We start from the raw sequence: 15399 nt of genomic DNA, 5'->3' as shown, positions 1-15399 counted from the left end.
AGAATGTTGTAATTAACAATTATTTAACTATTTTATTAGTAGGAAACAATTATTTTTAGCATCGATTCCTGTCGAGGCTGTCGACCAAGATTTAATTTTGGCGCGATTTTAATCGAAATGCCACGATACGATACGAGACGTGCAGGCGCATGCGTGCTGGACTGCTGGTGTGAACGCGTGTGCGCGTAATGGCGGACGGCAGCAAAAAGTTGTTTGGCGGTTTGGTGGGTGTTCTGTACCACTTAATATGTATTTTACAATTTAAATTATGTAATTCCAGTCGGCATATCTATCGACTTTTGGAGGGAGAGATTTTACTGGACATACAAACCGCATTTTAAATTTTTTGTTCATTTATTCTCTTGCAACTAATTGGAATTTTTGTGGCAAACGAGGTGAGAAAAAGGCTTTTAAAAACTTAAACGTAAAGGATGTGATTATTGGTAAGTGTTTTCACTTGTAGGTGCATACTTATTATTAATCTGAAACAACATTTTTAGGTGCTGTAAGAAAAAGCTCCCCTCTAGTCAGTCAGAAAGAAATAGAAGATACCATCAAGGTGTGGTTGAAACATGCACCAGAGAAATTGAAAAAGCAGCAGCATGGCAACCCGTAAGAAAAAAAGTGTTGTTAGTCAAAGACAACTCTACAGAAGGATGGCAGAAGCAAATTTAGCACCTGTGAGTCAGAATTGTTATAATACATCTTTAATAGTTAATAATGATTCCAATGAATCATCAAATTCCGTTTTTTTTTGCTGGTTCAATGTGTGAAAGTGAAAATGACACCTGTTCCTCAAGAGATTTAGATTTTAATGTAAACTCGCCTAATGAAAATTTGCTCTTCAATGATGCGACGTTATACAACCATTTGACTTCCTATTCCAGTAACGTGCCCCCTAACGATTTATTTTCTAATGAACCGCCGCCTAGCGATTTGCATTCGAAATTGTCAAACTGGGCAGCTTCAAGGTACGTTCGACGTACAGTAGTTACTCATCTCTTGCATTATCTCCACCATTTAAAATCGTTAGTTCAGTCTCCGAATAAACCGTTACAACAGATTAATAGACGCTTAAAAGAAATTGAAATGACAGTGTACGAAAAACATGACTCTACTTCACCTGATGATGAACACTTCTGTAAATGTGAATTGTCCCATTTCTTAGGACCAACGCCAAATTTCTCTTGCAAGCAGTATAAAAAGCTTCATTATAAAGATTTTATTTTTTCTATTGCATCATATTCAGAAGCAAATTGTTTTTGTCTTACCTTAGAAGGACTGGTTTTCAAAATAGAAAATATAGTAGTGGATAATAATGGAGCAGTTTTTATATTAGGTAGGAGGTTTCAGGATTACCGTTCATTTTACAAATACCCTGTCGACTCAAAAGAATTTATCCAAAATTTATCAGAGTATATCGAGTTATTGCACTGCCACAAAGTTTTTTCGAAATGTATTGTTTTTCCTTTCAAGCAGGAATGGTTGTCATTTTCATTATTGCATCATTAGTAATTCCTTATTTCAACTTTTATGTTCTATAAGTGTAATAGTATGTAGTTTTTTAAGATTTTGTAATAAACTGGTATTAATTTGAACGCATTTTTTTATATTTTTGATCCTACTTATACGTCATTTGTCAAAAGTAAGTACGTCATTTTGACGTCTCACCAGCCGGACTAGGTACGTCATTAGTTGACGTCTGTAGGATGTGACATTAACCCGTCATAATCACGTCATTTTAGACGTCTTTTTAGACGTCCCCATTGGTCGCCAATGGCCTATAATTGACGTCATAGTAACGACACTGTGCTGCTGGTATATTAATATACCCAACAAAGCTAAGATTATTTCCAAATGTAACACCAACTTCTTTGAGGGATACTGACTGGCAAATTATCAAAAAATCCGATAAGTAAAGTGAACGAGGTCAAGTTTCCTGAAGAAAGATGAGGTATTATATTTTGTTCTATGTCCATTTTTGTTGCGCTACTCCATCTATATCAGATTAAAGCTTGTGACAATCGTTAATGTTTATCATAGAATATAATCTTAGATCTGCATGTAGGAGATCGTAATATCAGATCAATGTCGTTCATAAATATTAAAAATAATAACGGCTCACAAACTAAGCTCGGGGCACTCCAGTAGCTGTGTTAATTTCTGAAGATGAAACTTTGCTATTGGTACTTATTTAATTAAATTCTAAATATAGTTGAAAACTATATAGGTACAATATAAATCAATAGCATTATAGCATTGCCAGACTGTTAAGCGAACAGGGCACATAACCGATATCTTTTTGCCGGACTATCGTAAGTGCCATTTTTGTCCAAAACGAGGCTCTGTATGTATCTTATTTATACCACATATAGTTACAGTAAGACTATAAATTTATTCGGACTGTACATAATAAAATTAAGATAATCAGAAAACTAGAAGTCCAGTATAATTGTCTTAAGTGACAATTTTATCTATCTTAAATTAAAGTCCACCAGTCTATCGTATGTAAAAGAAAACTTTGGGAGAGGGAAAATGCTTTCGTCGGCTACGTTAAATTTGTGCAACGAAAACGTTATTTTCGCATAATTTCAATAGAATTTGGTACCATAATTGAAACCTAAATTGTTCAAAGTGATTTTATGAGCCTAGATATTATTTCAGGTACGGTCGTCTTTATATATAGTTCCAGAAGACCCATGTCTAGGGTCACAGGCTCTGAGGGACCAATTAAGGACTAAATAATAGTAAAAAAATATAATGTATGAAATGAATTTCTTTATAAAATATATGAGAGGGCTCAACATCTATTATAATATCATTAGAACAAATTTTATCCAAGACATCAGGCTTAATGTAGCATTAAAAAAATTTTCGATTCAGAAATTTCTATTTCACGTTACTCTTAATGAAACTGAACGAATTCATTTGTTTATTTAAAAAATTATGTAATCTTGTATACCGAGAATCTTTATTTTAGGAAAGGACCCCACTCTGCGCTAGGCCTAGACCTAGGCCTAGACCTAGGCCTAGGCGTGGTTAGGTTCTGGTTCAAAGTATGTATTAATAATTCTAATCGAGCAGCATTCAAAAGTTCAAAAGGCAAACGTTTAATATTATAATATGATAAATGAGAAGAGTAAATGAATTATTTATAGTTAGATTTCAGTTAGACTACTAAAATGGAGCATATCTGCCTATGGTAGGTTGTGCAATAAGAAGAAAAAGTGAGGGTGATATTTAATTTTTCTGGTAAATCATAAAGATTTGGAAAATTCTGTAGTTTCTTTGTAACCAATAATATCTGTAGCTCTGTGAAAAAACTTTTATGGAAAAATATAGAACTAGGGTAAACTATAATTGAATTGCGACTAAAATCACCTCATAAATAAGGAAAATCATAAATATTAGTACGTCAATTGATTCATTAATAAAAGCTCTATACATTTTCTTGTACATTTTCGATAAAACAAATTTGAAAGCAATTATTACCTTCCTATTATGAAAAATGGTAGGCATTCTCTTAAATTTCAGTCGACTATCATGTCATTGGAAAAAAGACGAGACCCCAAATAATAATGGAAAATGCGGCAACAAAAGTAATGAATAAGGAAAATGATGTATTATTTTCAAAATATGATTATTTATTTTGAACACAATAATGAATTAGAAACAGTTTTTGATTCTTTTTCAGAGAGAGTGTACTATTGGGGATAACAGTAGACACAGACGTCTCCAGGATGAATAGTTTAGCCAGAGTAGGATTCTATGGAGGGCACGGCTGAAACGGTGTGCTCTAGGTATTTGGGCGACGAGAAAGCTAATGTGCTTGCCATTCTTGGTGTGGCCATTAGTGTTGTCTGGTGACTAGTCATTTAATTAGACACGGTTATCTAAGAAACCATCTCAATGCTATAAGCATGACGAAAGATGTGGAATGCAGCTGGTGCATGAAGGAGGAAGGAACTGCAGACCACATCAGATGTGAGTCCACTTACACGTAAGAGGTAAAAGACTTGTCCAAGCGTCACAGTTTGCCCAAAAATCTCTTCTATTTGTATTATCAACACTTTGCTCCGGCTCACATTGTAACACTCGTTTACTATTTACCTTATAATCGATACTTACAATATTTCATATACACAGTTTTTCTAAACTAACTCATGAGACAAAATTCAGAGATAATTGTTTTTCCCTACAACAAATTAACCCCAACTCACTCAGTTTCGAAGTATCAGCCCCAGAAAGTAGAATTTTTTTATTTTATTTTTCCTAAATTCAAATAAAGATAGAAATGTTGTAGTTCCGTGCAATAATATATCTGTTACATTATAAATTACTCCTATCCAATCTTTTTTTGAGATTTAGGTTTCTAGAGTAAAAATAAAGTTTTTATCTAGAGTCAATGAAATGCGATAATAAAAATAAAATACCAACAACATTATGATTTTTATTTTTTATCAAATAATAAAATACGTATTAAGAGTGGAAACTTTTAATTTTATTTTGTTCTAAAACTGTTAGCTCTAGCATAAAACTCCAATATTAAGAATTGTTTAATAATAATAGGTATTTTATATTAAATTCTTTTGTATTAGAAAATAAAACATTTTAATAATAAATAAGAAATTTTGAAATTTACCAATTCGCCAAATTGCATGGAATTTACCAATTAGCAGAAACTGGTTAGGTGAGGTAAATTACTTAAATCACATATAAAATGAAAGTTTATTCAGGCATATTATAATCCGCTATATTAACCAGAAGTACGTCTATGGTTTTAATTGTTCAGCAAAACTCGTTGCTGTAATAATATAATTATCGTTAGTTGTATTATCAGTCGAGTTATTTTATATTTAGCTGATGATATGATGGCCGAATAATAAATTATTTCATTATAATTTATTATCTCACTTTCCTATATTCTTATCTAATTAAAATGTTCATGAGCGAAACTGAAAATTGAATTTTTTTTACGAAAGATGTATTGCATTGTGGAGCAAGACAAAACTAACATTCACACAGTGAATCTTTTACTTTGTTATTTGACCAAAACTAACAATTTTCTTGTGTGTGGCTAACAAAGTACCGACCCTTCAAAATTTAGAGTGTAGTAACTAAAAGCAACAAAAATCAAGAAAAAACAAGGCGAATAGACTAGATAAAACATAAAAGCAAAGGAAGGAAGTTTCACAGAAGTGCTCCAATTAATCATTAATCATTATTTTTGCACATTGCTGCTTCCCTTATTGTTATTACCTTCTGATCTATACTACGATTTTTAATTATTTTGAATATACCTTCTCTCCTTATTTGGTCAAAGGTTTTCGCAAACCTATAAAGCATAAATTAATTTACTTCTGTTTATTTTTTAATTTCTTAGTTTTGTCTAATTGTAAATATTAAGTCGTTTGAGCTTCTACTTCTAAAGCCGCATTTTTAATCCTCTAAAGTGACTTCGACCTTATTTCTTATTCTTTTCTCTATATAGTTATTATTTCTACTGGTATGCTTGTTATTGTTATACTCTGGTATGTTTTACAATTTCTTTTCTCTTCACTTTTATATGTAGGTATTACAACTCCTAGGTTTGAATCTTCAGGTAATTTGTATGGTATTGCACTTTTTCTTATTTATATCATTTTATTTTTTCTGTTACTATGTTTCTTTTTGTAATTGTTACTTTATTAGTTATCATAAATATAATCATTTTTAGTAGATAGTAATATATATTCGTTCATTTGTTCGATTAATTCATGACTTCATAAACACAAACATATTAAACAGGATAAAAATTTTATTAACAAATTTTACAACTATAGCGTTGATGTTATTTCTTATTTTTTTTTTGTTTCTTATCCGATCTTTCTGGTGAAACCTATTTCTCTGCGTAAGTATTTCATTCATGCTTGAAATTTGCTTTTAAGTAAGTTTGTAAGTATCCAGCTTTTCCTACCATGTATAAGGTCTGGTCGAATTTTTTCTTCTACTACCATTATTTTTGTCTTCTCCATATTGATATTCATGTCCCTCAATTTTAATGCCTGCGTCTATGTAAATGAATTATGCCTCAATTTCTCATTTTTAGCGAACAGTCTGTTTTGTAATATACTTTCGTGGACTTTCAGAACCACGATGAGTGCCTCTGTAATTATTGCACTATGTTTCGTCAACTTTTTTAAAACAGTTACCTATTTCCCAATTTGTTGGAATTTTTCTTCGTTTCTAGATAGTTTCCATCGTGTATTTCCAATTGTTTCTCTTCTTCTACATCAAATAGTTCCTCAAATTATTCTCCCCACCGATGGAGAAATTTTAGCCCTCTTGACACACTTCGAATAGGTATGCCAGGCACTTTCGGCAAAAAAGTGGTTTGCGTGAGTTTTTTCTAAAATTTACTGTCGATACATTGAAAATAATCAATATCCGCGATGACAGTAAAACATCTTTTTAATAATTTTTCTACCTAGTTTTTGCAATAGGTATCCATGCGTATCGAACTAAATTTATTCCTATCCTCTATAGTCATGTTCAATTTATTTAAATCAAAATTTTTTGAGTCTGCTATAACCGGACTTTCAATGTCACCGGCTCCCCACTTAAAAAAAAATAAGTTAAATAAAGTGTGGTAAAAATTCGGTATGACAAAAGAGAGCAAAACATTTGCGATTTCAAACTTTCACTTTTCAAGTCTTCGTCGATAAATATTTGATTAGCACAACCAACAACTCATTCTTTATTCAGAAAAACCAAAACTTATTTGTCCTGCTGTTTACATGGATTTAATGACAATGTAGATTTCATTCCACATTTATAAGAATTCCTTGATGATCAACACCACAGGTAAAAAGTGATTTATGAAAGTATGCTCAACTTAATTACATTTTATTTTATAATTCTAAACAGCACATCCCGTCGTACGTCGTTAGTTTAAACATTTGACCCCCCATCGATGCAAAAACTATACAGAAAATTTTGGTTTGTAATCGTCATTATTTTTTCAGAGCTTTCTCTACTTTCTAAAAATAATACCTATTTATAGCTATCTCCAGAGTATTATCAAATGAATAGTAATAATTAACGTTTGTGTTTTAAATAGATCTTTATCGTACCATGAGTTGAAACTAAGGGATGAGAGCAACATATATCCTAGTACGTCTAAACCTATTCATATTTAGGTGATAAATATATCATTCGTTGTCTCCATAGTCCGGTCAAATTAGACTGAAAATCAGTATAATTGTTCAAAATACAATTGATAATAAAATTTGAATGCTCCCCATCATTTTTGTGTATGGAAAAATTTTTTTTATTCAAGGTCAAAGGTAAAAAATTAGTTTTTCGTGATTATCAGCAAAACGGTAAGTTTTATCATGAAAATACCTTAGACAAAAATCATCATAAAATTATCTACAAATATAACGTATTAATACTTTTTTTCCTACGGGCGCCACCGTTTCTGAGATATAATGATTCAAATTCAAAAAGTTGTAAAAGTTATAATGTTCACTGTCGTGAACGTGAATTAAATGAAGAAAGTTTATCGCCAGTACCCTAATTTAGTAATCATTTTGTTTTAAACGTATTCGAGCTATTCTAATAGATTTGTTAACAAATAATTTCTACCTGCACAGGATCTTTACTTTGCTAAGAGATATGCCTATACGCATTTTTGTTCCCAATAAATCTTTCTGGTGTCTTACTTTCAAGTTAGTTTCATTTTTTGTGTAATTGCGCATGATCCTAACACGAAACGTTTATGAATATCTCATCGCTTTATTCCAAACAAAAATTCGACAATCAGATAATCTATTCGAACTCGACTAAATCTACTACGAGATCTGGCTATTAAATACCGAGACTAGTTACGAAAAAGGGTTTTATTATAAAAACTATTCTACATTCGAGTGCTCCCCTTCAATATACTACCCTCCCCTCTCCACACACGTTTTTTCCATTGATCGAAACAGTGCTGGAAGTCTTCTTTAGGATATCTGCCGTTTTTTGCTTTACCGCTTCCATCGACTCAAACCAGGTCCCTTTCAAAGCAGATCTTTTTTCAACCTTTCAAGGAAATCTGGGCAGACCCGTTGACGCTTTTGGTTAGGAGTCAGATTTTTTGGCACCAGCTTCGCATAGATTTTTGTCATGTGTAATTCTTTGTTTAAAATTTTTCTAACCGATTCTTTATCGGCGTTTACAGCCAGGCAATCATCCGGATGCTAATTCGACGTTCTGCACGCATAATATGGTTGATTCTGCTCACTGTTCCTGGAGTTGAAACAGTTACAGGGCGACCTGGGCGCTGGTCACTTTATGTGCTCTCTAGGACCTCACTAAAGCGCTTACACCACTCAAAAGCACGCGTACGAGATTGAGAATTGTTCCCATAGGCCTCTTGCAACAATTTGTAGCACTCAGTCGGAGTTTTCTCAATTTAACGAGAAATTTGAGCTTGATACATTGCTCCTGTTTTTCGTCACACATGGTTTTCGGCACGAGATAAAAACACGTTCGTTTCAAACCGCTACTGCACAAATAATATAATAGTGACGGAAACGTGTTTTGGTACGTGCATGGACAAGATGTCTAGGTACCCAATGTACTACTCGTTTTTTTACCCCACCCATTTAGGGCGGCCTCTGAGCGCGCAGTCTCTTTATTTAATAGAAAGACGTCATACGTTGTACGTAGATATTATTTTTACATACACAGCTCCTTCCTGAAATCTACCTTAACTTAATCGATAATTCCCCCATATCAATCAGATAAATTACCACCCCTAACACCCACCCTATACAGTTCGTCGATAGTCGGTGTTGTAGGTTTTCTGCGGTTTCCCTGCAGCCTGGTGAACCGGTTGTCCAGTCGACGATAGGGAATAATGCAGCAGCAAAAATGAATTAAAATAAACAATGAAAAAAACACAAAAATCCAATCCAAAACAAAATAATAAAACCCCTCAAAAATAAACAAAAAACGAGAAGAGCCGTTTTTACTTACAAGCTTCATTTCGTTTTCATTCGGCCAAAATCTCCCGTTATAAATAGTTAGGCAAACACATCCCAACGAAACCACCATAACCCCAGCCATGCAGAGGAGTTATTCCTATATCAAGGCTTACTCAAACAAAACACATTCCTTACAATAATCCTCCTTATCCTACCAAACTTTAACCAACGAACCTCTCTATACACAGCTCAGTCCAATCTATCAATTTCACTTTAAACATCAATCTTTGAGCCCTATTTTAATACTCAATCAAATTTAGTAACAATAGTGGATGAATGCGTTGTCGCAATGAAACGAAAGCTTTTATTTCAAAAAAAGCAATTGTTATTTTTAATTTCAAAATGCATACATAGGCATAATATTGACTAGTTTTCCCATTTTATGAATAATCTATAAAGATTCCAACTTTGGAATATCAAAACACTGAGACCTTGACCTTGTTTGCTGAATTTTAGAAGTAGTTGTGTGAATATTTAAGACACTTTCTTCATTTCCTAATTGTTTTCCACGTGAAAAATTGAATTAACAACACTGTAATTTTCTTTCTACATTCACTTAACAACGAAAATAGTTTTCTTTATATGAGTTCAAAAACTAATCTGTTTGTCAGAGTTATGTGGAACATAGACAGATGAAATTATGAAAATGGTATAAACTAACCATATAATCAACAAAGCAAAAGTGACATCAACCTCTGCAAAGGGACTTCCGTCAAACAACCCTAGTGTATTATGATATTGGTGGTTGTTTCATACTTGTTAGAAGCGCGTCTTGTAAACTGTACAAATTGATCTTCCTTACCGGAACAAGTGTAGGTGTTTTTAAATGTTATCACATTGCCACTGAACTTAGTGCATACATTAAACATCCACATATATCTTCACTATTTAACTATTTTTTCTGATATTACAACCATTCATACTTCACTCAATAGCGGATTTTCCTGCCAATTACCAGAAAGTAATAGTTTCTATACGACCAACTAACATTGTTTTACCTATGTTATATGTCCTCAATATACTTTGTCATCATCAAAATATATTATTTGACTCCTTCCAATTATACCAAAATTACAGCCACAATTTTATTTTTTTGCGTACTTTGGTTTTAACAAAATCTTTTTTACGAAAACTAAAAATGGTTTCAAAGTGAACATTTCAAAAACTACTTCGTCTTACCAATAATAGAAAGGTAAGCCGTTTCAACAAACCATTGAGGTTTCGAAACTATTTTACATTTGCAAACTTATTTGGTACAGGAGACCAAAAATGTAATCATATATTGAAAAATCAAATTCAAAGTAAAGAACAAACTGATATTATGCAAGCAAATAATAAGAGCCATTCTAAATTGAGAATCCTCAGTCTATTACACTGGTACTTTGGTAAACTTCTACTGCACGCAGATGGTACAAAATAATAGTCAACGTATGACAATCAAATATTATCGAGAGATTAGCAAAAACCTCTTGATTATATTAAAAAGACATTATGTCTTTTTCCAGGCCAAGCTCAGCCTAAAGATTTTGGAAGTCAAAAATATATACTGGCGATAAAGTTATTTTATAACTAACAACTCATGGATTATGCTTTGGATAAAAATCGACATCAAATAAAAAGCCAAGAATCGCCGGAACATGGGTAGATCACATTGGCATAAAACATTAAACAAAGAACTTTTTATGAATAAAAGTGTATTGTTCTAGAAGACGCTGTAACCGCGTATTTAATAATTTCCAGGAAGACCCTCGTACTAAGTGGTGGCAGCTTTCCTGGAAGTTCTGTATTCGTCATTTCCTGTCGTCTGAGTTTTTACATCATATGAATGATCTCATACCAATTTCGCTTTACAAATTAATAATTAAGTATAAAACTCTGCTAAAAAATATTAATAGGCCAAAACTTTTTTTTTTAGATAGAAAATTCTATAATTTATATCAATTCTTTTACAGAAACGTTAGGTACGAAGCTCAATCTTGAATTGTCAGGATTGTATAACTGCTTTTAACGATTTATATATTTCGAATTCATCAGTTTAACAAGTTTATAGATAAAAAGTGATTTCGAAAGATTAAATAGTTTTGAGAACTATACTTTTTATACGTGAATAAAATATAAATTTTCTTAAAACTTCCAATAACTCTGAATTCATGTTAAAAATCATTAGAAAGTAATAATAATCATGCTTCATTAGTTATAAAAAGTTTTATGACCTAACATTACGCGTTTCGAAATTGTAATATTATGGACGTTAAAATTTTAGTCACGATGTTTTAGTTTACAAAATGTAAACATAAACACATCAGTAATTCTTCCAATATATGATTCATTCGTTCATTCGGTACTTTGTATTAATTTTGTAGTTCGAAGAATTTAATATTAGTCATAGGAATGCATGGGTGTTAAGAATTTAAATACAAGCTCTTCGTTTCATACAGTATGTTCATAAAGTAACGTAACATACTATTATTCATGTCAGATTTACAACAAAATGTGGAATAAAAGTTACTTGAAATAATTCAGGATACCTGCATAAGCTGTACCCTAAGTATATTATAACGTTTATGGGGTAGGCTTCGTTGATAAAATTTTAATTTAAAAGATAATCAATTATTACTTATTGAACCAAAATTATTATCACACTCATCACAACACTATGAACAATTGTGTAAGTATCACTTTAAAAAATATAAACTTTATATCGCCAAGATTACCTTCAATCGTTCAATCGCAGCTTTGGTAATCAATGTATCATTAAATAAGTAATAGGTTTTTCTACGATCTCCATAATATCATCATCATCATCATCATCGTAATAATCGTTCATTCATTCCTTTTCAGTGAATGTAATTAAATTCGAAATGTAAGTAATAATAATAAACAGCTCTCGTCTACTCATACTAATTCATATATTATTTAACTGATTTGGAGCAATTTATAGTACGTATCTATGAATAAATAAAAGAGTTACAACACATTACTGTTAATATAATTTTAGAAATAAAGTTTTATATTTTAAAACTTCTGTTAAACATATTTTTAACCTTGTCACAGAATATATTTTGGTATTTCTTAAAATAAAGAAAAAATGGTTTTTGATCTACAGGTCATAAAACCAGGTTTAAGTTTTTTTAATTTTGCGTAATTTGAATGTTTTTTTTTGGTAGTTCAAATACTTAATAAATTCAAGTTTAGTGCAGGAAATATTTGTCAAAGTTATATATTTCTAAATTATATTAATTGGATTATAATCTTATCTGAGGAGCTAACCTTTTGGATAGGCAAGATCTGATACATTTTCTGGCCTTACTTACTTACTTAGCCTTACTTCATTTTTGTTATCCTCTTAGAACAATCTAAATACTTATTTATCTTTGAATCCGTTTGCATAATTCGTAAGCACGCTACTCCACGTTCAGAATTAGTTAAGAGCTCAACATTTTTCAATCCCAAAATATGCACAATCACTTGCCAATTGAAATCAAATCGATATAATCTTTTCCCGCATTCCGCAATAATTTGAGGGCATATTTACTGGAAAGTACCTTCTACTCGGTAAACGACTTCCGGACATGCTGCATACTGGTCTTTAATATGCACCCATATACGAGGATGATGACCGATCGGAAAGGTCAGTTTCGTGTCAGTCCCCGAAAATATCGATGCAGTTCATGACATGATTTTGTCAGACCGTCGAATTGGGCTAAAATGGATATCTGAAGCACTGAAAATTTCATACGAACGCGTTCATCATATAGTTCACTTCAATTTGGACAAGAGAAAAATTGCTGCGAAATGGATCCCCAAATGTTTGAATGTTGACCAAAAGCGTGCAAGGGTAGAAGCATCGCGTTCGATCTGTGCTCGATTTGAAAACGATGTAGACCTCTTAAACCGAATTATTACTATGGATGAGACTTGGTACATTTCTACGATTCAGAAACAAAGCAACAATCGATGCATTGGCGACACTCTGGTTCTACAAGACCTGAGAAATTTCGTGTCCAAAAATCTGCTGAAAAAGTTCGTGCTTCAGTTTCTTGGGATTGCCATGGAGTAATCAAATTAAAGAGAAAAGACGCGGAAAGCTATCCAAAGGTGTTTTGTTTTAGCAGATTTAGGGTTTGAATTACTAGAGCGCCCTCCTTATTCACCAGATTTGGCTCCGTCCGACTATTATCTCTTTACTCGACTGAAAAAAAGTTTAAAAGGTTGTAAATTTTCTTCTAACGAGGAGGTAATAAAAGCTGTGGAGGTCTGGTTTGCAGAGCAAGAAGAAACATTTTTTTTTAAAGGTCTAGAGTCGTTGCAGGTTCGCTGTAATAAATGTATCCAATTAAGAGGAGAATCTGTTGAGTAATAAAATATTTTGACATTGAAATTTTGTTTGGTTCTATAGTAGGCTGAGAATTTTTCAATATATCCTCGTATGAAATCGATAATACAAACTCGAAATAAATTAAGGTCATACCTCCGAAACTCTAATAAATAATCTTCCAATTGATAACGCATTTAGTTTTTTTTTTCATAAATACAACGTTATCTAATCCATAATCCCAAAAATTACTAGAAATAAATTGAAAAGTATTTTTGAAGTTATTTATGAACCCAATATCTCTGGTCTTATGTAAAAGCCGATTAATCGAGAATAAATACTCAATTATTGGTTATCGATGGGCCTAATTTCACTAGAATAACTCAATTTACGTTAATACATAATTATTTCAAGTTTCCTACTGAGAAATATAAATTCAGATAGAGAAGATTATGGCATTATGGGAGTTTGCCAAAAATAAAAACAATAATTGTAATAAAATTCACTATGACGGAACATTAAGATAAAAAATATTCATTGGCATTAATAAATTTGGAGTAATGGGAAAATAGATATCGATATATAACTAGTTTGGGAGCTGCTTATGTAACCAAAATTGTACGTGTTTGAGGTGAAAAGCTAACAGCGAGCCTATACTTGGCGAAACTCGACAAAACATTCATGTAGTAGAACGTAATTTTGAAAGAGATTCCCGATTGCTCCGTTTCAAGTATTTGAGAAATCTTGTTTTCAACTTTAAAACAACGGGTATTGACACAAAAACTAACCAGCATGATTGAGAATAGAAATTAAATTGAAAAAATCAAATTAAATTTGCAGGAAACAGGTTTTATATTAATATTAGGCGAAAAAGTTATTCTTCATAAAAAGTTTTGCGTAGAGTAAAACCTTGAGTACAGTTATCAGATATCAAACTTTTTCAGTTCTATACGAGGTATTTTAAACAATATGAAAGTAAAGTACCTTCACAGTATAGAAAAGGCTTTTGGCAGCCAAGATATTGTTTTAACAGCCTTTATTGACATAGAGGACGCTTTTGACATATCAATCGATCAAGAGGTTGTTAGAACAGGAGGTGAAAATGTCTTTTTCCAAATAAATCAAGGCAGCAATAAACGGAAACACCTCCACTACTATCACAGTGAAAGGCTGTCCGCAAGGTGGATTTCAGAGACAGAACAATAAGATGCAGAGTCTTGTAGTCATGTACAAAACATCTTCTGTATAAGTGTAGCTCTGCGGAGTGGCTAAAAAAACAAAACCAAACAATCTACGAATCTATAAAGTACTAATTTTCAAATATGTATCGAAAATTAATGTAAAATTCTACCTAATTAACAGTTAGCTGATATGATAGTCTTTGAGTTTCCCTACTATATTATACCTGTAGTATTTTGTTGATGCTTAAAAAAATTGACTTTAGTAGTTTGTTATTGATATAGTATGATTTATAAACTTCGGTTTAAGGGGTTTGTACATAAAGTGCGAACTGAAATATCTACGGATTCTCTTTGCTAGAGTTAGGCTGATACAACTTTTCATACAATCTCAAAATCTTGATGAATTCTTAACATTCTCTGGGAATTGAACGAACAGTGTTGTTGAGAAGCCGTATTCATTAGCTTTTTCTTTTACCTTCTTGATAGAATGAAGTGCATAGATTGTTTCTTCTCAAATTGGTATTGCAAAACTTAAGTTTTAGTTTTATGCAATTTGATAGAATAGTTTCTTAATGATGAACTCATATTTATATGCAATACTTGAGCTCTATTCTTATTTATGAATTACGGAAATTGTATCGATTTACCTTTCAATCTCTAAGTTAACAATGTTCTTTTCAACGAAACTAATAATGATTATTTATCGATCCATATACTTTCATGAAATTGAAATCTAATTTGTTTATTTATGACAACAAACGTTTGGTTATAACGTGAAAGATTCAATTAGGAAATCTGGTATATACATATGAATATATATCTACATTTTGCGAAGGCGGTATTTCTCCGTTAGTCCGACGACCTATAAATGATTATTATGATAAATATTTGA

The 15399-nt window shown here is 32.0% G+C and overlaps 2 protein-coding genes across 2 annotated transcripts in view; one reads left to right on the top strand and one right to left on the bottom strand.

Annotated features, from left to right (window-relative positions):
• LOC130892559 (uncharacterized) overlaps positions 1-15399 on the bottom strand; it is a 103433-nt gene that overhangs the window by 66715 nt on the left and 21319 nt on the right. The window lies entirely within an intron of this gene.
• On the top strand, positions 73-1598 carry LOC130892561 (uncharacterized). The gene is made up of 3 exons (XM_057798026.1): positions 73-224; positions 281-443; positions 501-1598. The coding sequence occupies exons 1-3, from the start codon at positions 189-191 to the stop codon at positions 614-616; spliced, it is 315 nt and encodes a 104-aa protein (XP_057654009.1). The 5' UTR covers positions 73-188; the 3' UTR covers positions 617-1598.

Source organism: Diorhabda carinulata, chromosome 4 (genome assembly GCF_026250575.1).
Source record: "Diorhabda carinulata isolate Delta chromosome 4, icDioCari1.1, whole genome shotgun sequence".
In the NCBI taxonomy this organism is placed as follows: domain Eukaryota; kingdom Metazoa; phylum Arthropoda; class Insecta; order Coleoptera; family Chrysomelidae; genus Diorhabda; species Diorhabda carinulata.
Note: the sequence above shows the minus strand (reverse complement) of the source record. Positions and strands in the feature narration are given on the sequence as shown.